Source organism: Pristis pectinata, chromosome 2 (assembly GCF_009764475.1).
Source record: "Pristis pectinata isolate sPriPec2 chromosome 2, sPriPec2.1.pri, whole genome shotgun sequence".
Classification (NCBI taxonomy): Eukaryota; Metazoa; Chordata; class Chondrichthyes; order Rhinopristiformes; family Pristidae; genus Pristis; species Pristis pectinata.
This window is the reverse complement of record NC_067406.1, coordinates 102,215,497-102,239,668: the sequence shown is the minus strand read 5'-3', so window position 1 is coordinate 102,239,668 and position 24,172 is coordinate 102,215,497. Positions and strand designations below refer to the sequence as shown.

The following is a 24,172-nucleotide window of genomic DNA, read 5'->3' as shown; positions in this document are numbered from 1 at the left end:
TTGACCTTCCCTATCTGCTCCAGCCAATTCTTGTTACATGCCTTGGCCCCCCCGAACCAGATCCCCAGCACCTTCAGGCAGTCAGACCTGACGGTGAAGGAGACATTGGATTGGTTGGGCCAGATTCTGAAGACCATGGCCTCACACTTACCATAGTTGACTCTGGGCCCCGATGCCAACTCAAAGTGGTTGCAGATGCTGATCAACCTGCGAACTGCCCATGGATCAGGCCAGTTGTCAAAGAGCACCAGGTACAGTACAGGGTTTGACTTATTAATACACTGCATAATTGTGGACACTGGTTTATTGGGACAAACTTCATTATTATTATGACGTAAAAGTGTTATGGCCCAGCAATGGATCTTGCATTAATTTTCCATTAGCAGTGGCCTCCAAGAATGGCTACATTGATATTCTGATACTATTTATAACAAAAAGGGCTTCTGGAAATGCATTCATTTACAGAATCAGATGGTGGTATTGGGCAAGTGAGTCCCTTGAATAAAATAATGCTCATATTCTTCTCATCCCGATTTAAGAGAAAACAAATTTTCATACCAATGTTGATTTTCAACTCTCCCAATCTGGAATATAAAATGGAACAGTCTTGCTTCCGAATTTTATCTCAGCATCTGAAAGAGCGCAGCTGCAAATGCAATCGATTGACGAGATTTGTACAACAAAATAACCAGCGGAACTCGTTTTATTTGACAGTTTGCAGCCCAACGTGGAATTGCTGGATTAAAAAAAAATCTGTGTTCATTTTATTGAAATAATTTGAGGTGGAGGAGGAGCTGATGCCAACGACGTCCGCTGGTGAGGGTTTTGGGTAGAGGCGAAGCCTCTGCGCAGCCGCAGTGTCTCTTCACTCCTGGTGCGACACGGCGGCTGAGCGTTAGACTCGTGTCAAGGGGCCCATTGCACTGACTGGCGGGGATGGCTTCAGGAGACGCCGAGGTTTTGGAGGGCAGCAGCGGCTTCAGCAGTGACTCGGAGTCGGAAGGCGAGAGCTCGTTGTTGGACGAGGATGAGCCCGAGGAGCTTTTCTCGGACCTGTCGGATGAGGAGCTGCCGGATGACGCGGAGGGCGCCGAGCTGCTGGAGTCGGAGTCAGGCCCGGGCGAGGAGGCCAGGCTGCCGCCGGGTAAGCGCGCAATGAGGCTGGGAGTGGTTCCAGGGGCCCCGGCCTGAGAGACGGAGCGCTCGGGGCTGGAGGGTGTGAACGAACTGAAAGGCTCTCTGCACATTTTAACATCGTGGCTTTTCTTCCTTCCCTGTGCAGATCTGCAAAAGCATCTGAGCTTTCTCAAAGGAACGTCCAACATTTTGCTGAGCAAACTTTCCAAGGCCGAGTGAGTGACCACTTCATTGGTTCATGTTTTTATTAGAAATAAAGGATCGCGATGTTTTTTTTGTCTATTTTGACCTTGACTATTCCTCTTGTACCAGAGTTAACATGTATTCCATTTGATCGTCTCAAAAATGGTATCTTATTTTCTTAAAACCCGCCCACATCCGGCCTTGAAATCTCCCTGCATCGAGATGGAGACACCACATGGGTTGACGGCCGGAAGCAAAGTTGTTTTGTCAAAAAATACATATTTAGGGATGGGTTGCGTCAACCCAAAGGAATTTTTTTTATTTTAATGATAAATCAATTGCTGTTTCCCAGCAGTGCGATTTGATTTATTTAATTATCTTTTAAAGTGTCTCGTTGTTGTATTGGTTCTTCCATTTTCTCTTCAGTGCAACGACTCCGCATTCTCAAGTCCTGGCTTTATTGTTGATGAGGATGAACGTACCAATTAAGAGCAGAAGTTTGCCCCCCCCCCCCCCCCCCCCATAAGATCATGGATAATCTAATTGTAACCATAACTGCTTTCCTTCCTACCGCCATTAACTTTTAATTCCCTTGCCTTCGAAGATCTTGTCAACCTCTGCCGTCATTTTTAAAAAAAATCGAAGGCTTCGCTATTAAATGGGTCACCATATATTTTTAAATAGCAACACCTGATTGTAGATTTTCCTGCTGGAAGGAATACTCTTTCCACAGCCACCCTGTTAAAGACACTCAGGTTCTTCAATGTTTCAATCAAATTACTTCTTGTCTAAATCACAGCAGACAAAATCCTAACCTATCTGATCTTTCCTTGTAAACAATCTATCTGTTTCATCCATGTCTGGTAAACCTTCTGAACTGCTTCTAGTACATTTGCATCTTCCTTAAATAAGAAGTCTGCTTCTGTATGTAGTGTTCCAGATGTGATCTCATCAATGCTCTGTAACTGAAGCTTAACCTTGCTAATTTTAAATTCAGTTTCCTGTGTGATAAACAATAACATTCTGTTAGCTTGCCTTATTACTTGCTGTGCCTGCATACTAGCTTCTGCAAACTGTGCACTAGGGCTCTGCAGCTTCACAATTTAGATAATGTTTTTAATTTTTCCTGCCAAAATGGATATTTCATGATTTCCCATATTATAATCCATTTGCTTAATCTTTGCGCACTCACTTAACCGATACTCCCTTGTAGCCCCCTTATGCCTGTTCATAATTTTGTTACTTTAATGATTTTGGCTAGCTGAGATTCCTTTTTGAAAAGGAATGGCCATAAATCTCAAATCTCCATTTGGAAAGAAGCACACAGCATGTATATAAATAAAAAAAAAATTGGAAAGTGATACTGCAAATATCTAGACTATTTGACAAGTACTATGGGTAAATCATTTAGATTTCTACATGAAGTATTCTGAATTCATTTGAAGATTTTGAGTAAACCAGGAGTTTTAGTCCTTGCAGTTCCTTGACAATTTTGGACTATTCAGTGAGATTGAGACAGATCTGTTTTAACTCCATTTTTACATCTTGATCTCGTATATTTGAATAATACAGTATATCCACCAATCCCAGTTTTGAAATTTGATCTAGCCTTAACAGCTTTTTCAGAAGAGAACTGGATTTTTATGTAAAAACAATGTTTCTGATATGGCCTCTGTCCTTACTCAGTTTTTTTTGGGGTTATTTACCAATTTCTGGAGTCCCCTACCAGAAGTTATAGTTCCCCTTCCCAGTGAAATTCTATAATCATCTTGAACACCTTGGATCCTCCTGCGTTCTTGTACATCTAGAGACATGCATGCCAGGTCTGCAATCTCTGCTCACAATTTAATTCTTGTAACCTTAGTGTCTTATCACTGAATCTGCATTATACCCTGTCGAATGATAATACATACGCTAAGTTGAGGTGCCAAAAATTGAACAAAGTTTTCCTAAATTATTTTTCCTAAACCACAGCTCTGTAGTTGTTTCTCCATGGTTACATTTTGCCATTTAAGTAACTGAATTATCTGTAATGGATCCAAAGTGGATGACATCACTTTTCCTTGTAATGAACTCCATCTGTCACAGTTTGCTTCAACATTCTGTTTCCCATTTACAATTACACAGGTACCTTGACACCACTGGTCACACACTGCCAATTCTGCTATGTACTGGTTATCCCTGATTGTCTCTACTTCCTAAATAATTCCCTACGTCAGTAGCTGCCTCCAATTGATTTAACTTTTTTTTGATGGTCTTTTTTTTCTGCAACTCCTGGGACTCCACACAACTTCCTTGTTCATTTAGCTATCTGCTATATTTGTTATCACTCAAATTTTAACAAGGTGTAAGATGTGAAGTTCTCTCTGATCAGTTTGTATTTGCTCAAGTCACTTTGTTCCCAGAGTTAACATTTTATATATGATGTTTCTTACAGATGTACCAGCTTGTTACATGATTCAGTAGAGTCTGAATTTTTTTTAATTGATGGGGATTCATTAATGATTCAACACGCACTAAACAACACCTTTTGTGAGGGGCAGAATTTGCACTTTTTCTATTTGGTGGAACGATTTTTATTTGACATCACCCAAAAAGGAGCAAAGTATGTCATTGTATTCTTCAAGGTATGTGGTTATCACAATTGTGCTTCCAGTTACTTTGCTGCATATGGTATTATGCAAAAATTGTGTCAGTTTATTAAAGATTTTCTTAGTATTTTATCTTTGTTACATTTGCTTCTGATTGTAGGGGAAAAAATGTTCTCAAAGCACAACACTGGTGCAAAGTGTTATGTTCAGGGAAGGAACACCGCTTTGTAAATTCAAGACTCTGACTACATAAATGAAATGAAGATGTATTTTGTGTACAAAGGCCCTGTAAGCTTCAATCTTATTTAGTTGTACAGCAGAGGAATGGGCCCTTCAGCCTGCCAGTTCTATGCTGACCATCTATACTCCTCCCACTTGCCTGCATTAATTCTGTATCCTTCTATTCCTTGCTCATTCAAGTACTTGTTCATGTGCCTTATGTTATTTTCCTGCTTCCACCACCACTTCTGGTTGCTCATTTTTTTGAAACATTTACCCCTTTGATCCCCTTTAAGCCTCCTCCAACTCGCCTTCAGCCAATGCCCTCGACTTCTAGATACCCCTCCCATGGGAAACAGATGCTGGCTATCTGCTGTATGTATGCCTCTCATAATTTAATATATCTCCATCGTGTCACATCTCGACCTTCTTTGCTCCAGGGAAAGCCGCTCCAACCTATCCAATCTTTCCTTTGTAACTCAAGATTTCCATTCCAGGCAACATTTTTGTGAATCTTTTCTGCACCCTTGCTAGCTTAATGACATATTTCCTGTAGCGTGGCAACCAGAACGGCACATGAGACTCCAAGTGTGGCCTAACCAATGTTTTGTACAGCTGTAACATGTACTCAATGCCTTGGCTGATGAAGACAAGGATGCCATACACTGACTTCACCACCCTGTCTCCCTATGTTGCCATTTTCAGGGAACTATGTACTTGTACCTCTTGGGCCTCTCTGTTCAGCAACACTTCCCAGGATGAAAAATACTATGATGCTGGTGGAACTCAGCAGGCCAGGCAGCATTCGTGGAGAAAAGCAGGCGGTCAATGTTTCGGTTCAGGACCGAAGATAGGAAAAGGGGAAGCCCAATATATAGGAGGGAAAAGCAGAGAAGTGATAGGTGGACAAAAGAGGGGAGGCGGGGTCGGCACAAGGTGGCGATAGGTAGATGCAGGTAAGAGAGAGTGATAGACAGGTGCACGGGAGGAGGGGAGAGCAGATCCACTGGGGGATGAGTCGAAGGTGAGGAGAGAGAGGGGAAAAAGAGAAGCAAGGAAAGGGAAGAAGAAGGATGGTGGTAGGGGGGGTTGGGCATTGGGGGAAAGGGGTGTGGGAATTACTTAAAGTGGGAGAATTGGATGTTCATGCCATTAGGCTGCAAGGTTCCAAGACGGAAGAGGAGGCGCTGTTCCTCCAGTTTGAGCTTGGAATTTCTCCTGGCAGTGGAGGAGACCGAGGACTGACATATCAGTGATAGTGTGGGAGGGGGAGTTGAAGTGACTGGGAATAGGGAGATGCAGATTGCAGTTACGTACAGAGTGCAGGTCTGCATTAGCAGAGCACAGACTGCGATCTGCATCTCCCCGTTGCCAGTCACTTCAACTCTCCCCGGTGGATCTGCTCTCCCCACCTCCCCTGCACCTGCCTATCACTATCTCTTACCTGCATCTACCTATCACCACCTTGTGCCCGCCCCACCTCCCCTCTTTTGTCCACCTATCACTGCTCTGCTTTTCCCTTCTATATATTGGGTTTCCCCCTTTCCTATCTTCAGCCTGAAGAAGGGTCCTGACCTGAAATGTTGACCGCCTACTTTTCTCTGCGGATGCTGCCTGGCCTACTGAGTTCCTCTAGCATCATAGTGTTTTTCATCTAAATTCCAGTATCTGCAGTCCTTTGTTTCTGTAACACTTCCCAGGATCCTGCTATTCACCGTGTATGCCCCACCCTGGTTTAACTTGCCAAAATGCATCACTTTGCACTTGCCTGAGTTAAATTCCATCTGCCATTTCCTTGCCCACTTTCCCAGTTGATCATTATCCTGTTGTAACCTTGGACAACTCTTGCTGTCCACTATCCAAACAATTTTGATGTCATCTGCCAACTTACCAACCATGCCACCTACATTCTCATCCAAATCATTAATATAAACCACAAGACCCAGCACTGATCCCCGAGGCACACCACTAGTTACAGGTCTCTAATCAGAAAAAGAACCATCCACTGCAACCTTCTGTCTCCTACCACCAAGTCAATTTTGTATCCAGTTGGCTAGCTCACCCTGGATTCCATGTGTTCTAACCTTCAGGACTAGCTGACCATGCAGAATCTTGTCAAATAACTTGCTAAAGTCTATGTAGACATTGACCACAGAAGGGCAGTGGACAATCCTTTAGGTAATTTAAAAAAAAAGCTTGATCCAATTTGTGAGTCATGATTTCCCACACACAAATCCATGCTGACTATCCCTCATCAGTCCTTGCCTTTCCAAATGTGGATAAATCCTGTCTCAGAATCTCCTGCAGTAACTTTGCCACCACTGATGTTGGGCTCGTCAACCTGTAGTTCCCTGTCTTGTTTTTGCAGCCCTCCTTAAATAAACCATGCTCCAGTCTTCTGTTACCTTACCTGTACCTAACGAAGATTTTAAAAAAATGTCAGGGCCCCGGCAGTTGCCTCCCGCAACGACCTAGGATGCACTTAGTCAGGCCCGGGGATTGTTCCACCTCAATTTGATTTTAAAGTTCACACCCTTATTTTGTTATCTCTCTTAAATATTCTCATCCCATTTATGGTGGAGGGAGTGCATTCAGATTGGAGGGCTGTGACTTGCGGTGTCCCACAAGGATCAGTTCTGGGACCTCTGCTTTTTGTGATTTTTATTAATGACTTTGATGAGGGGGTAGAATGGTGGGTTGCCAAGTTTGCAGACGACACAATGGTTGGTGGTGTTGTGGATAGTGTAGCAGATTGTCGAAGATTGCAGAGGCACATTGATAGGATGCAGAGCTGGGCTGAGAAGTGGCAGATGGAGTTCAATTCAGAGTAGTGTGAGGTGGTACACTTTGGAAGGACAAACTCCAAGGCAGAGTACAAACTTAAATGGCAGGATTCTTGGTAGTGCGGAGGAGCAGAGGGATCTGGGGGTCCATATCCACAGATCACTGAAAGTTGCCTCACAGGTGGATAGGGTAGTTAAGAAAGCTTATGGAGTGTTAGCTTTCATAAGTCGAGGGATCGAGTTTACGAGCTGCAAGGTAATGATGTAGCTCTATAAAACTCTGGTTAGACCACATTTGGAGTACTGTGTCCGGTTCTGGTCGCCTCATTATCGGAAGGATGTGGAAGTGTTGGAAAGGGTGCAGAGGAGATTCACTAGGATGCTGCCTGGTTTAGAGAGTATGCATTGAGGAGAGACTAAGGGAGCTAGGGCTTTACTCTTTGGAGAGAAGGAGGATGAGAGGAGACATGATAGAGGTGTACAAAATATTAAGAGGAACACAGAGTGGACAGCCAGTGCCTCTTTCCCAGGGCACCAGTGCTCACTACAAGAGGGCATGGCTTTAAAGTAATGGGTGGGAAGTTCAAGGGAGATATCAGAGGAAGGTTTTTTACCCAGAGAGTGGTTGGGGCATGGAATGCACTGCCTGGGGCGGTGGTGGAGGCAGGTACTTTGGTCAAATTCAAGAGATTACTAGATAAGCATATGGAGGAATTTAAAATAGAGGGATATGTGGGAGGAAAGGTTAGGTAGTCTTAGGTGAGGTTTAAAGGTCAGTACAACATTGTGGGCCGAAGGGCCTGTATTGTGCTATACTGTTCTATGTTCTAAATCTGTGCAAAATGGAATTTGCCCTCTTGTGCATCCCTGAGTTCAATTGCTTCACCGTTACTGACTGTGCCTTGAAGTATGAAGGCTCTAAGTTCTGAAATTCCCTCCCAATCTTTTCATTTTACTTTTTGCTCTTTAAGAAGATCCATAAAACCACTTTGTCCAAGGTCTTTGTCATCTGCCCTAACAGCCAGGTGCTCTGTATCCATATATTATAGTTGATAATGGTCCTAAACAGTACCTTGAAATGAATTTCCTATATAAATGTTGTACTGGGTCTTATCTGCAATTGGAGAGAGACTCTTTATCATCTCGTCTGACACTGCAACACTTGATTTGTCATTCTGGATTTTGTTCAAGTGTCTGAGACCTTAACCCTCAGCTTTCTGATTTGGGATATGCTTCCACTGAGCCAACATAACTGCCAGTATCAAAAGTGGTACTGGACATATACAGTTTGCATTCTATCCATTTCCAAGTCTTGCAGAACTGTCACGGCAGTGATGTAATTTTATAGCACTATCTTGACCCAACCCAATAAAACCGATCTGTCAAGTTTTGTCAATTCACCAAATTGTTTGGAAACACATTTGTCCACTGCTGCCACAGATGCTTCAAGTTGTGTGCTTTGAAGTAGCAAAGGATTGGTCACATACAGCTACTGTTAATGAGAATAATTGCAGATAGTCTTCTGAAAAGAGTATTTGTTTCATTGTAATTTATGGAACTTTGTTTTATAAAGTTAACTGCCATGATAGCCTAAGTGTCAACTTTAAAGTTACTTAATTAGGTGTAAGTGTTTGTGTTATCTTGAGAAATGTGATAAATGTGAGAGTTCTTGCCTGTACAATTTTTTTCCCCTATAAATGTGACCTGATAGAGGGAAAGCTGCTGTTAATAAAAGGTCTGTAAAATAAAACTAGGAACATCATTCAAAGTTTAGAGACATCAACCATTTTTTAATCTAAAATTTGCATATATTGCTTTAATAAATCTAGCCCTTTTGTTTTTCTTTATAGGATGCTGAAAGTATGTGGCTTGGGAACTCCTACCTTCTTTCATTGCGAAGTGCATTAATTCTTCATTTAAAGAGCAACACAGAGGTTCCGGTGTACACTGAATTCTCCAATTGCTTTTCATTAGAATGGCAAGCCTTTGTGCAGGAAAATTATCCATATTTCATATTGATCAGTGATGAAGCATTCAAGTTAGCTGGCAATAAGGGCATGCCCAGCTACCTGTTGAAGATCTTCATTTTTCACACACTAGGAAATAAAATAAATGTTGCAATGACTTCTGGCATGCATTCGGATATTCGCAGGCTTTATGGATACAACATTAACAGTAAAATGGTCTTTACAAGATGCAAAAAGGTGATAAATTGTCTTCATTACTCTTACTATATTTCATCAGTTTCATTTAGCTTTCTAGGTTTTTTTGGTTTAATTCATTTTCCTCTTTCTCCTTATGCCACTCACTTTTCCAAGCCTCTGCCAGTTCTACTCATTCGCCGTCCAGTATGAGGAAACATGGCCTCTAATTTGGAGCCCAATTTCCTGCTCTCCTCAGTCAACAGATGTTGAAAGGTGACTGCCTGAAAAAAGACCAATTTGATGGATTTTAAATTGGATAGTTTTGTTCAATCATAAAGGTTAACTTTTTTTTAGTTAGCAAAGGCCAGCAGATTTGTAGGTACTGTGATGCAGACTGCATGGTTTGTGCATGACTTGCCATCTTTTGTACTTGTGTGTCGCGTGGTCAACAGTGTGTTGGAGCCAGGTAAGTTGCTTTAGAAACTGGAAGTAACTTGGAAATTAGGAACATCTCTTTGGTTTCTGTAATCTTTATGATGTGCTATTAGTTATTTATAAAGACTAAAGTTTTTAAGAAAAATTTAAAGTGATACATCTTTTTTGAAGTAATGTTACTCTATAATTTTCTACAAGTAGTGTTAATCTAAAGCTCTTCATTTAAATATTTGAGCCTTTTTGTCCATATAAAGCTTTACTACCTAACTTCAGCCATTATTCTATCAAAGTCTGGCTTGGAATTGATCCTTTATTAATTAACCTGCTTGATAATTACATTAATTGACCAACTTGTGGATTTTTTGCACACTTTTTATTTGTTTTGGTATCTTTTTTATCAGAGTCGACAGTGTATCAAATCACATTGTACCTGCGAATGTGTGAATGAACTTTTTTCTCTAACTTTTATAATGTTTGTACCTGTACTTGGGTGTTTGTCTTTTGTAATATTTGTAGATTATCCAGTTTATTAATTATTTCACAGGAAGTCATTTACATCTTTTTAAAAAATTTGGACAAGAAATCAAAGCAATCAGTTTATAAAATAGTTGATTTCACATGAACAACTTATTTATAACCGCATCAGCAATGACTGGTGAATTATTCGATTGTTATGAGGCCTTTATTTGGATACTTCAATAGTTTCTGCAGTGTTTTCCAAACGTCTTCTAACTTTGGAAGATGTGAAAATCCTGGCGGAAATACTGCATATTGACATTGAAAATAGTTTTTTTTACATGTAAGATTTCATTATTTGATATTGCTTAATCATTTTTAGATCCATAAAAGTATGGAATCTGCTTACCAGGCTATTGTGTCATATTTGTCTCGAAGTCACACCAGTGGGCTCTTTCCTGGTGATGATCAAAATGGCATGAGTGTTTCAAAAGAGGTTAGTGACTCTTTTCTAGAATGTTGGTAATTATTTAATAGAAACTACTGTAGTTAATATTGTTAATAATGATATGCCCTAAAGTGAAATTTTGAAAATGAAATCCATGTCTTGCATCTGAAATGTAAAAATAATGAGTGTTTTTCTACCAGTGTTTAACTTTTCATACCTAAATTTCTGATGAAGGTTTTCTACCTTTTCAGGTACAACAGGAAATTGCTCATCTGCAGTCTTTGTGGCCGGAAAGATTAGATATAAGAAGTTCTGTTTGTGTTGTTTCTTGTTCAGTGGCTCTCAAGTGCTACATGCACATGTTGAAACACAGAGAAAATCATAAAGGAGATGAAATTGCTAGCATCAAGGTAAATTATTATTTTATACTCATGGAGCATGCCAAATAATCTTGTTTCCTTCAGTCAATGCAGCAGATTACAATTTACTTGCCAGTACATTAGCTTCATTCTGTGGTTGTGACTGGATTTTTTTTTGTACGTGTTCTTGGATCTACATAGAGCGGAAACACATGCATACAAAATCTGCATTGAGCAGGTAAAGGGTTAAACAGAATAGGTCTTTAGATGAAATAAAGGGTTATATTTAGTGCTGAAAGAAGTGAGTCAGCAAAATTTGTTGCAGGATGATTTTTGTGCTCCCTGGCTCCCGTAAAATAGTACAGGCTCCTTTCTTTGCAAGGATTTGGATTGTGACTCCCAAATCACATCTGATCTTTGAGCTAAATTTTATACTTGCTCAATATTGAGGTAAGAAACCCCTCAGTGGACTGAAGGAAAGTACTGAATAAAGCGCAACATGTTAGATGATGATTGCCTACTCTTGTCACAACGTGCCCTCACTCTGGCATCGAAGGAATGGATTCACAAATCTTTTGGTATCATTTTAATGTCTTTGTTGCAAGATTATTTGGAGAGCTGAGGAAAATGGATTTCAAATTCAAAAGAGAAATTGAAGTGTGGCTTCAGGAGGTGAACTTTGAGGAGATGGAAGAACTTATGGACAAGCTGCAAAGTGGATCCTTGGTGGCTGAATGGAGAGTTATCAGTGATGGACAAAAACCAGTGAGAGATGTGTACCATTCCATTGGTGGAATGGAGAGATTGAACTGGGGTAGAGGTTGGGGTCACTATGGAGGTTTAGGAGATGGTAATCAAGGAAGAATTTTTAAGCTGGAACAAAACAAAAAAGGTAATATTCAGCAATTGGAGCCAGTGTAGGTGAGCAGAATCTAGGAAAGAATCATGGAAACTCTTTAAAAGCGAGTCTACCATGTCCATGGGGGTTAGAACAAAATATCCAAACTAATCCCACTTTTCACCATTTTAATCTATTGCTCTGCAAGTCTCAGTCCTTCAAGTACACATCTAAGTACTTTTTAAAACAATAGGTTTCTGCCTCTTAGGCAGTGAGTTCCAGACCCCAACCTATCCTTTTCCTCATCTTCCTTCCAATTACTGTAAATCTGTCCCTGGTTTTTGACCTCTCTGCTGAGGGAAGTGTGCCCTGCCTCCTCATATTTCATAGCCTTCAATTGGGACTCTCCTCAGTATGAAAGAAGAACACTTCAGCCTACTGAATCTTTTCTCATTGCTAAGCTTTTCCAATCCAAGCAACGTCCATGTAAGTGCCTGCACCTTCTTGGGTGCAATCATTTTTCCTGTAATTTGGTGACCGGACTCTATGCCGTACTTAAGCTGTGGTCTAATTTGTGTGTGCTGTTATAACCTAATCTCCTCAAATTTGCAGATCTGTGGGCACATATTTCAAGGTCCTTCTCATTTATGTGTAGCTTCCAAGTGTGCTACATCACATTTGAATAATGATAGGAAAATGTAAACTTCTGTATGAAGTGGAGTTTATGAAGGATGGAGGGTGCCTAGAAAATTGAGCAATGGAGCCTGAAGATGGTAGTCCAAGGGTTTCAGCAGCTGAAGATCAGAGGTATAAATGGAGTGGGTGTTATCATGGGTTGATACCTTTATAGGTAAAGGAGAAGTACAGCTTAAAAACAGAAATCTGTGATTTGACACTCAGTACAAACAGCAAAGGGTGAATATGATCAATTAAGCTGCTAATAGATTGTGGTGATCAGAGGGAATGGCATGAATTTTAACAGGAAACACTGCTGTTATGTAGAAATTGAATTGTTTTGAGATTTGGATTAGTTGCCAAGGTAAGATTACACTTCTGTTTTGTATAGATGTACATGGTGCATACAGTAAATGCCAGCCAATGTGCAGATAATAGTTTGGAGACAATCTGGTGTGGTTGAGTGTTTACAAGTTCTCATGGTATGTATTTCAGGAAAGAATAGAAGCAATGCTGGAAAGGTGTATTGTTCTAACACATTCAGAGGAGTTTATACTTTTCATTATATCAATGAGAGCTACAGCCTTTCTTCATCCGTAGTTTTCTTAGCTTTACATTGAAGGCTGTTGGAATTTCTAGAACCTGTTGCAGCTTGAATATCCTGACTACTCAAGCGTCAGTGCCCTCTTCAAACAAGAGACCCTGTGGAGAAACTTTATATGAATTGTCATTTGGGTGTCTTAGTTAGGTTGTTTACTCCTTTCCAGGCAATACATTAATCCAGACTTGTTAGCCTTCTATAATACATGTAAGAACTGAGACAAGTTTTCTATTTTGTTTGATTTTTTGCTTCATTTAGCTCAGACATAGCCAATGTTCATCCAAATGTGTTACTATGCCATACTGCCATTAAAAAAATAAATATTGATGTGAAACATTAAAGTGATCACATCTCCATTGATGAACAGCAGGGCCAAACTTCCACCCTGTAGCATCACCATGGAATCCTAGTTTCCAATGCTAGTGTGGGCCTAGGTTGTTGTGGCGTTTCCTGCCTCTCTACTGCTGGTCATGGCTGCTCCTTTGCTGGAGTAGTGGACTCTCTGTGGAGTCTAGGAGTGCAGCATGAACTTCTCCAAAGTTACCCAGCCTACTGCATGAACAAAACAAATTTATTTTCTATTTTCAGTGTTTTAATTTGGTTTCTAGTGTGTGGCTATTCCAGTTAGGGTTTTGGTGGTAGGTGCTAAGTTTGGCTATGGTAAATCTTCACCCTGCATGCACACACAACAAAGCTCACAAGTTAATCTCAGCAAGATCTCAAGTCAAGCATGCCTTACCCTTGAGTACTGAGCAGACAAAAATGTGTTGTGCAGTCTGTTTCTTGCAACATTTCAGAAGTTTGGGTTTGCAGGATAGACCCATTTCACCATGTCCACTTTCAACTGGCAGCTTGGGTGCTTTATTTCCTTTAGCTGATCTGATTCTCCTCTCCTCTTGCTGGAAGCAGTTCAGTCACCCTAATCGCCATGCTGACCCCAACATCACTCTCTACAAGTTGTCTGCCGCAAGTCCCTCTAAGTGGTTGCAGCAATACTGTTAACCATCTGTGTTGTAACGAGGAAACTCCTGCATGATTTTGGGCATTTTTCTACTGTGATATGACCATGCAGAGAATGTCTTGAATCCTCTGCTTGCAGTTTTTTTTTTCTCCTTGGCTCCCACAGCTCTCCAAATGGTGCTGTTCCACTGAGGATGTACAAGCTGTTAATATTCATGGCTTGCTATAGCCAGCAATGATTCCACAGCTGTCATTTTGATGGTTAATTTTGTTGTATGTGTGCAGAGTAGTCCCATACAGGACAAGAATACTTCGCACTGGAATAACAAGGTAGCGTGGATTCTGATCATGAGTGGATATGCTCTTCTTGAATTCACAAGTTGACTTGTGATGTGTCAGGCTCCAGCTTCTCAATCGTAACAGTATATGATTTGGCTGAGGTTATTCTGAGGTGAACTGGGTTTGTGCAATGAACAAGATGGGTGCCATTCCAAGTGACATTTATCTTTTTATTTGATTCATGCTCGTGTAGGTGGAAACAGACCTGTGATTTGTTTTGAATTTGATTTGGGTTATTCCTGTATAATCAAAAGCCAGTCTAATGCTGATGGACTGCTATCGCTACAGTATTCAAATGGGATTGGCTCATCATTGTGTTAATGAGTGAGGATGCCAGTAAAATTTGTTGGGGTAGACCATTGCATGGCAGCTGCAGTTTCCACTGAGTTTGATGTGAAAATGATGATTTTTCATTTCATATGTGGATCAGCTGATGGTCCTTGTCATATTCCAAAGCAGGGCTTGATTATTGACAGCACCCTATGCTGCTGATAAATGAAGCACCAGTGATGAAGTTTTTTTTCCCCCCAAAGCCATATTCAATGTTTTGCTTAAAATTCAGGATTTGGCTACTGTATGACTTGTCTAGCCAGAAACCAGCTTGTCTGGGTATAAATTCATTTTCAATAATGAGGGGAGAATTAATGTGAACTGATGAATCAATTAAATTTGTTGAAGAAATAAATAAATTGTTCAGGAGCTCTTTTGTGTCTGAGTTCTTTACACAGCTTCAGAAGTTCAACAAAGCATTTGTTGAATTTCTGAAGCTGTGTAAAGAACTCAGGCCTTTTGGGTAAACGTTCATGTGCTCTGTGCTGGTGTTGAACAGCTTCAGCAGCAAGACCCTCTCCAAGGAATGAGAAATAGTAAAGAACTTGTTGAATCATTGCATTGGAACTTTATGAAAGATTCATTGCTCTTGATCTTTAATACTAATGTCTTGGTTGTCTGAAATCCTGTTGATGTTCTGGATGAAGTAGATGCCTTCTGTGACTTCATCTCTTCCTGGTTGGTATTGTTCAAAATTACATTTGTATGATCTTGTTGCTTTATCACCTTGATTTCTGCTTAGCTTTTAAGCCAAATTCTGCATTCTTTCTTGTTTCAATAAATGATATGAACATAATATAACTTTTCAACTTCTAGTTGTATTTAATGTGCATTGATGATTTTGTGCTTTGACTGTTGCAGACAGTGGATGAAATCCTAACATTTCAAGAGGCAGCAGACTTATGCCGAATGTATTGTGTACATGTTGCCTTACTAATTCATTTACCATTGACTAAACGAGCCCAAAAGAAAAGCAACTGTAAGTGGGTGAAACCAGCTTCAGACTTTTTACAGTTGGTAAGCACAAGGAGACACTTAATAGGTTTCTAAACCAGAAAATTATTGTAAAGGTATCATTGTTGTTGATTATGAAGTCTTTAGATTGTGGATTGTGGAACATAAATGGAAGTGCTAATATATATTTCTTTGTCCATATGAAATAACTAAACAACAGTCTCCTGGCAGATGACTGTTCAAAAATGCACTTTGACCTTATCAGCCACTCTATCATAATTAGCTATTAGATAATACTTGGTATTCTGAAATGTACAAATACTTGGGTCCTTATAGTTTTGAATATGGAATTTTGAAACTAGAACTTCCAAAGTGGCAGGATAATAAGCTAGTTGGATTCAAAATATGCTTATTGAAAGTCAAAGGTTTAGCTAAAAGCTTTTTTACCGTTGTATGTTAGTACTAGATTCTGTGCCAAGTGTCACATTTATCTTGAATTTAATGTTACTAGGACCAAATTTTCAGTGCCTTGCACTCATTTTACACCAGAAAAAGGGTGCAATACTCAATTTCTTCCTACGTTTGCATACTATACCACAATCTTATTCTATTACTGCTCAAAGCTTGTGTACTAATTTTAAGTGAATGTATCTGTAATAAGAATATTGAATATATAATTGACTAGCTCTGGTACTTTACCTGGATAATCTAGGTTTAAATCCAGCCTACACTAATGGTTGAAATTTACCTCTGCTAGCTGTAAGGATATTAGAAGAGGGTCAACCTAATTTCTCGTGAAAGCTTCTCCTAATCAAACAATCTGCCTTTGAGCTCATTAGACATCTGCCAGGTTGAAATAAAATGTTGGATATGTCAGAAAAACAGAAGAAAATATTCACGTAATGAAACCAGCTTTGTTAAGATTGAGAATGATTTGAAATGTATTTAATATGAATTTCTGAAATTTAATTTGCAGCAATACCTGAGTCAACATTTTATTCTGAAAGCCCTTGATGTCACTCAGAACAAGAGAGGTGATATGGTGTATTTGTGTGACCTGAATGATACATTACTTTTAGCAAGAGTGGCTCTTTGCAGTAGGAAGACAGATAACACAGGTAACATATAAGGAAAATTAATTCTGCTCTTGAATTTCCTTTCCTTGGTTATGGCAGGAACTATAATTTGTTTCTATATCCAAAATGAAATTATTGAAGCTATCGCCCTTCTCCTTTTCTCTGTTACAGTTCTTTAAGCACTTTTTCCCCACCCAAGAGAAGATTAAAAATGGGGAAGTGAACATGCTCCTTTTCTATGATGATATCTGATCTTATTGCCTGCATTCATATGTTTGCATTGCTCAGTGTTTTCACAGGATTATAGTTGTAACGGTATGACTTGTGATGCACAACAGCTATACAATTTAAAATAAAATCATAAACATTGGAATGTGAAAAGATCTCGAGCTAGATTAATCTGCAGACCACTTGATCAAGTGTTCTGAGAGCCAAATATGTAGAAATGCTTTTAGAACCTTGGAGACCTATCATTACAGAACATTGTAGCTTTGCTTTACAGTCTCTTCCCCCAGCACCAAATGCTTGTGGCCAAATAACTAGTATACCCTTATTAGAAAATTGCCCTGGGACAGTTTGACAATTCAATCCTAATCCCTAATATAAGTGCAGCACTTTACTGTCTCTCTGCAGCCTCTGTTTCTAAGATTCTACTGACCAAGAAATGGGTTTGGGACAATGCTACTTCCTAGCAATTACATTGTCAGAGCATGACCTTCCTGTTGTCTTCTATGATACAAAAATTAGCATTTACAGAAAAAATGGCAGCCATTGGTTCTGACATCTCTTATTGGCACAGGAGAAGGTTGATACTTTTTTGTACCACAGATTCTTGAGCTAACCTTGGTATAATTTGTTATGTTAAATAGAGTCCGATTTTCAGATGGGAGAAATAGTTGAAGAAGAATACAGGAAGCTGTGGAAGATTCTGTCCAGTTTAACCTCTGAGTATGATGTAGGCAAGGCATTTCCTTTACAAACTGCTTCAAGAATGATGGTGCAAGAAAATGAAAATCCTGTGGCTGAAGGTAATTTAAGCTTGAGGTTTAAACCAACTTTCCTTTTGTAATGTGTAAATAGTAATTTTGATCCAAGTAATGATTTTTTCTGCTGGAAACTATTCCAGCCTTGTAAGAATGCACATTTGTTTGGACCTTAATGCAGAAAAGAATGTGACAAGAAAGAACTGTAAAGTAGGAATGATCATGATTTCATTGAAAACTACTTTTGAAGGTTGAGTTGCAGATCTTTATGGAAGTTTTTAAAGTCTACATGTTTAGTGAGGCACTTCCCAGTGAAGGAGCAAGATGGCTTCAGACAAAAATGGTGGGTTGGAGCCTGAGGAATTTAAGAAAATAGAACATGGAGGAATCTGGTCTTAGGGCTGGAAGAAATAACAGAAACACCAAGAGCAAAGCTATGGACTTGTTCATGGATTGGGATAGAGGTTTTGAATTGTATGTATTAAGAAGATTTGGAGCCACACAGGTCTATTAAGGATGAGTGTGAGGTCCGTATTGATGCAGGACTGAATATGTATGCTAGGATTTTCAATCTTTCGGTGGTAATCCAGACAAAGGTTTAATTAACAATGTTCCACCATTTTATTATTCAACCTCTGGAAAAACATTTATGGTTGCAAACACTGTTTATTCTTTCATTATACCTTGTTTAAAATCTTCTGTTCCTGTGAAAAGTACATTATTTCTTCAAAACTTATTGTACTATTTAATTTTCGGTATTGTACTACATCCTTTGGTAAACAAGTTATAAATAGTGCTTAGAACTATATTGTACACATTCAACAAACTTTAATAATTAAGCATCCTTTATTTCTGTATTCAGTGCTCCTTTCTATAGATTTTAAAACTATTTACCTTTTTTTTGTTGACTGCATGCTGTGATCATTTTCCACTGTGTAATTGCAGTTTTGCAGCTTGCCCCTTTTATTTCTCTACTTGATGACCTCCATGTTTTGTTGCACTATCAAAACAATTACACTAGTAATTGCTTTTTTTTGGTAGTAAAGTTCATGGGCAATATTCAGCACAAAATAGTGCAATATAAATGTAAACTTTTCCACACTGTGAAGATATTAGGTGAGGCAATAATGTAAGAATGGACGCAAATGGTGGTAGTCTGGTGTTGGGCATCTGAGGGAGGAACATTTCTGTGATGTGTTACATTATGTCATGAATGCTACCTATATTGGACTGAAAGGTTGTAGAAGAAAATGAAACCCACCTTAGAACCCAAATTTGGAGGATTCATAGGTAAGTAAAATGAACTGATGTGCCAGCTTGGTAAAATTGCTAACAATGATTGAATGTTGTTAACAGGAGTTGTGGGTGGAAAGATTCTTAATAAATTATAAATTAACATTGGGTCCACTGCCAAAGTATCCATGATGTAACAAGGAGATACTCTTCTGATTCCTGATCCTTCTGTTACCATCCACTGATTAATCCAATACCATTGTGCCTTCTGGTAGAAGGACCTATGAATTTGGATGGTCATGGAAAAAGAGGAAGATAGATTACCATTTAGCACAGGATATTCCTGGTGCACATACCAGACAAAGGCAATGTACAAACCAGAGTTTGTTGAGACACTTACCTGGATCAGTCATGCAAGTACAGGAAGTCCCTGGGTTACGAACGCCCATACTTACAAATGGCGGGAAGAAGGCGCAGAATTGGGCGCAGAACGGTTTGCCTGTCAATGTTGACTTTTTCCAGGTGATGGAGGTGGCGAACGGCTGGATCGTGGATTTCACGTGTTACAGTCTGTACCGTTATTTCTGGGCAGGGACGTTCGAAGAGTTCCGAATGATGAGGGACGCCATGAATGGTCACCAGCCCCCTCTCCCGTTGCCCCCACCCACCATATCTTCCCCTCTCCCCCTCTCCAGCACTCGCTCTCCCCCGACAGGTCATCCCCGGGTAATAACTGAGGTCCATTTCTATAGATGTCCTTAAGTTGATTTTGTCCGTCAGTCGGAAAATACACAAAATTCACTCAATGTGGTAACTGTACCTCCACAGTACTGTACTGTAATGAATGACACCAAACGCACATAAGACTGATGACAGTCTTCACATGTCCCGGCGATAACAAGTTATGCTGTATTTTAGATTGCTTTACATTATGTGTGGAATTAAAATGAAACTGGAATCAAAATTCCATTTGGATCTTAATATATAGCAATAAATAACTGAAGCTTGTAGTGACTTAGGACTAATTGACGCCAGGTGTGAACTGTACGTAACTGTTCCAACTTGCATACAAATTCACCTTACGAACAGACTCAAAAACTGAATTCGTTCGTAATCTGGGGACTTCCTGTATAGTGAAAAACTTGTATACCGTACATACAGATCAATTCATTACACAGTGCATTGAGGTAGTACAAGGTAAAACAATAACAGAATGCAGAATAAAGTGTAACAGCTACAGAGAAAGTGCAGTGCAGGTAGATAATAAGGTGCAAGGTCATAACGAGGTAGATTGTGAGGTCTAGAACCCCATCTTGTCATACTGAGAAACTGTTCATTAGTCTTATAACAGTGGGATAGAAGCTGTCCATGAGCCTAGTGGTAGGTACTTTCAGGCTTTTGTATCTTCTGCCCGTTGGGAGAGGGGAGAAGAGAGTGTGTGGGGTGGGTGGGGTCTTAGATTTATGCTGGCTGCTTTACTGAGGCAGCGAGAAGTACAGACAGTCCATGGAGGGGAGGCTGGTTTCCATGATGTGGTGAGGTGTGTCCACAACTCTGCTGTTTCTTATGTTCACTGCCATACCCAGTTGTGATGCATCCACATAGGATGCTTTCTGATGGTGCATCGATTAAAAATTGGTGCAGTTCAGCAGGGACGTGCCAAATTTCTTTAGCCTCTTGAGAAAGTAGAGGCACTGGTGAACTTTCTTGGCTGTGGAGTCTGTGTTTGGACCAGGACAGGCTATTTGTGACGTTCATCCTAGCAACTCGAAGCTCTCAATTGTCTTGAATTTGGCACCGTTGATCTGGACAGGAGTATGTGCATTGCCCCCCTTCCTGAAGTCAATGACCTGCTCTTTTGTTCTGCTGACATTGAGGGAAAGGTTGTTGTCATGACACCATGTTACTAGGCTCTATCTCCTTCCTGTACTCTGACTCATTGTTATTTGAGATCCGGCCCACTACGGTGGTATTATCTGCAAACTTGTTTATGGAATTAGACCAGAATCTGCCCATGCAGTCATGAGTGTATAGAAAGTAGAGTAGGAGGCTGAGGACACAAGCTCATGGGGCACCAGTGTTGAGAATATTCGTGGCAGAGGTGTTGCTGCCTATCCCTGCTGATTGTGGAAGTCAAGGATCCAGTTGCAAAAGGAGGTGTTGAGTTCCAGGTCTTGAAGTTTGGTGATGAGTTTGCTTGGAATTATAGTATTGAAGGCGGAGCTGTAGTCATTAAACAATAGTGTACTATAGGTGTCAAGCAGGAGATGGTCAGTTTCAAAAGCATTTAAGTTATTGATCCTTCCACTATTTGTGCATCATGGTTACATTGCATATACCACATACCAGATGCACTACAGTAATTTACCAAGGATTCTTCATAGATCCTCCCAAACCCAGAGCTTGTCAGGAATGAAGAGGATAACAATTGCATGGGAACACCACTATTTGCAAGTTGTGTCTAAGTTGTACACCATCTTGATTGAAAATATATTTGTGTATATATAATCTTAGCCTGTATAGCCATGCCTACGTCCCATGAATAAACATATAAACAATTTTCGTTTGATAATTTGATGTGAACCATAGTGTACTATAACTATTTCTATTATGTTTTACTTGAAGGTCCATTGGAGGTTATCCCTGAAGTTGGTTTGATCCCTGTCAACATTGCCTTAGTTGAGGAATATACTGGAAGTATTTTAAAGAACTTTCCTACATTAAGCAGGCAAGAGCAATTTTACAGTGCATTTTAAATGTTCCTGTTCTGTCAATATGATTGAGATTTGCTTTGGCATTAACTGTAATTGTCAAATTTAAATAGGCTTCTGGTGGTTTTTGTTTTGTTTTTAATTTCACCTTTAGATGTGCAAACTGAATAAAGAATCAAGAATTTGATTTAAGTGGTGCAGGTTAACCATTTAATTAGGAATTTACAACAATGTTATAGAAAATTTGAACTGTTGCAATTTGATCAGTATTTTGCAATGATTCTATGTTTGGAACAAAGTGAAACTTTTTTTTAATCAATTCAGTGACAGTCCAGTGGTTACAGCTCTTTCTGAAAGCAAAGAATTTGATAATCTTGTGGACTGGTATCCTGATAAACCACTCAGTGATGATTACGAAAGGACCCGATCATCAGCTTTTGGTAAGGCTTTTAATAATGTTTGTGCAAAGCAATCTTCTTTTTAAAATTTCATCAAATCTGCATGATATCATCATTTGTGACTGTTAAGTACAAAATCTTTACTATTTTAGCTATATTTCCTCATAATGTGACCTCTTAATTAGGGTTTTATCTTGTAAATTTCTAATCTAATTGATGAAATGCACAAAATTCTGATATAACTTCAATCAGTTTTTCTCTTTGCACCACACAGGTGAAAAGACCAATGATCCCTGGGTAAGAAAACGAATGCTTAGAAATTATCAGAAGCTTGTCAGATTTCACAGATTTTATGGATCAACACTTGAGGGCAACATCACAAAGAACATTATCACCAATGTGCAAGGAGCTACAACTGTAGCACCAAAACCGGCCAATATTATAAGTGGAAAAGGCAAAAAGTTACCTGTGAGTAAAACCTGTGAGTTATTAATGTTTCTTAATTTTGTTTGTTCTTGTATCATAGCGTAGGGAATGGTATTTGGAATTATTTTTTTAATATATCTATTCCAACAGTAGCTTTTGTGGTAGCCCAGAAGTATTTTTGATTTTGGGGAGGGAGGTGTTGGTTGAGCATCAAATATTCTACTTTAATGCTGTAGAAAGTAGATCTTATAATTTAATAGTTCTAGGGAAGATCTTGGTTTTAATGGAAGGCATATTGAAATTATAGGCACACAGTTGTCCTTGATTTGTGGTGTCTGGTTTTGTGGCTGTTATGGGTGGAATATCATATGGGTGAAGAATTAAGCAGTCTGATCTATGCTATCTAATTTGATATATGCCTCTGTGTGGAAGAGCTGATTGTGCTCAATTTCAACACTGTTTTTAAGGTGCATTGCAAAGCACCTTTGGGATGGTGAATCTACTTTCAGTGAGGTGCCATTGGAACAATTGAGCAACATTTGCATGCTTAAAATGGTTCAAAAGCCAATTAATTACTTCTGAGGTGCAGTCGTTCTTTCAATTTAGGAAATATAGCAGCAGTTTCTAAGATCAAGTTCTCGCAAACATCAGTGTCATCACTATCCTGCTGTTTGTTCTTGTGACGTTAATTGAGTGGTTTATATTGGCCAGGACGTTGCTGAATAACTCCCCTGTTCCTCAACTTAGAATTTATTAATTTATGCCTGCTTGAGAAGGGTTCATACTTTGCCTCATCCAGAACGACTGATACCATCTACTTATGGATACTGCTTCTCAGTTAAGTAACTTAAAAAAGAAACCTTGGGAGTAATAGCAGGTAAAGTTCTTCAGAGTAGATTAAATTAAAAGCAAGCTAAACATTTTCTTCCCACAGCCCAAGAAGAAAGCTGATTTAATCGCAGAAGAAAACATAAGAAAAAAGAAAGAGAAGGAAGATCAGAAACAAAGGGAACAATGGACTTTAATATCCAAAAGCATTATGAAAATGATTCAGGAGAATTTTGACCAAGGAATTAAAAAACTTGAAGAGTTTCTGAAGAAATGCTCGGGTGATTCTGTAAAGTTGATTGCAGAAATGGATGTGCTGGAAAACTGCTTTAAAATTTGGGTCGAACATTGCCAAATTACAGGTGTGAACAATTTGATTGTCTTTGAGTACAATTTATGGATAAGTGAAATGGAAAAATAAATTCCTTGAACAGTTGGGGTCAAGCAGCATCTATGGAAGCAAAGGGGTGGTTGACATTTCGGGTTGAGACCCTGCATCGGGACTGAGAGTATAGAGGGCAAATGGCCAGTTAATAGATGTGAGATGCAGGGGTGAGACAGATGATAGGTGGAACTGAATGGGAGTGTGTGCTTTGATGGGCAAATTGAGCCAGGAGGGGGAGTGATGTGACAGAGGCTGGTAGGGGATAGGTGGAAAGATAAGAAAAAATAGGCAGATAGAGTTGGGTGGAGGAGAGGAGAAGAAGAGGTAAAGAGGCTAGAATATGGTAGGTGGAACCAAAAACTGGAGGGATGAAGGGCAGATGGAACCAGGTGGGAGAGGGGATAGGAAGAGTGAACTGAGGAGGAAGAAACTCAAGTAGATGTGATGGCCAGATGGAATCGGGTGGGCGAGGCTGACGAATCTAGGTAAGGGGTGGGTGGTGTGGGGGCCGCGGAGGGATGAAAAAGCTGAACAAAGGGCAAGAGATCCTGGGTGGACTGGAGGGAGTGGGAAGAGAATACTGGGAGTGGGTTATTGAAATTGGAGAATTCAGTGTTCATGTCATTAGGCTGTAGGTGACCAAAGCTAATTGAGATTGGACCAATTGAATGCAGTATCAG

General features: G+C 39.7%; 1 protein-coding gene across 2 annotated transcripts in view; it reads left to right on the top strand.

Moving 5' to 3' along the window:
• Positions 1 to 805: 805 nt before the first annotated feature.
• The window catches only part of LOC127584907 (probable ATP-dependent RNA helicase DDX60), a 72,054-nt gene continuing 48,687 nt past the window's right edge, over positions 806 to 24,172 (top strand). The window contains exons 1-13 of one of the 2 annotated variants that reach the window (XM_052041907.1): positions 806 to 1,144; positions 1,283 to 1,352; positions 3,758 to 3,947; positions 8,764 to 9,117; positions 10,331 to 10,444; positions 10,648 to 10,806; positions 15,360 to 15,515; positions 16,429 to 16,570; positions 17,398 to 17,556; positions 21,370 to 21,472; positions 21,780 to 21,895; positions 22,128 to 22,321; positions 23,214 to 23,469. In XM_052041907.1, the coding sequence (XP_051897867.1) occupies positions 937 to 1,144; positions 1,283 to 1,352; positions 3,758 to 3,947; positions 8,764 to 9,117; positions 10,331 to 10,444; positions 10,648 to 10,806; positions 15,360 to 15,515; positions 16,429 to 16,570; positions 17,398 to 17,556; positions 21,370 to 21,472; positions 21,780 to 21,895; positions 22,128 to 22,321; positions 23,214 to 23,469 (2,221 nt within the window). In that variant the 5' untranslated portion in view covers positions 806 to 936. The remainder of the gene's footprint in view (positions 1,145 to 1,282; positions 1,353 to 3,757; positions 3,948 to 8,763; positions 9,118 to 10,330; positions 10,445 to 10,647; positions 10,807 to 15,359; positions 15,516 to 16,428; positions 16,571 to 17,397; positions 17,557 to 21,369; positions 21,473 to 21,779; positions 21,896 to 22,127; positions 22,322 to 23,213; positions 23,470 to 24,172) is intronic. The other variant, XM_052041917.1, reaches the window with a different exon arrangement.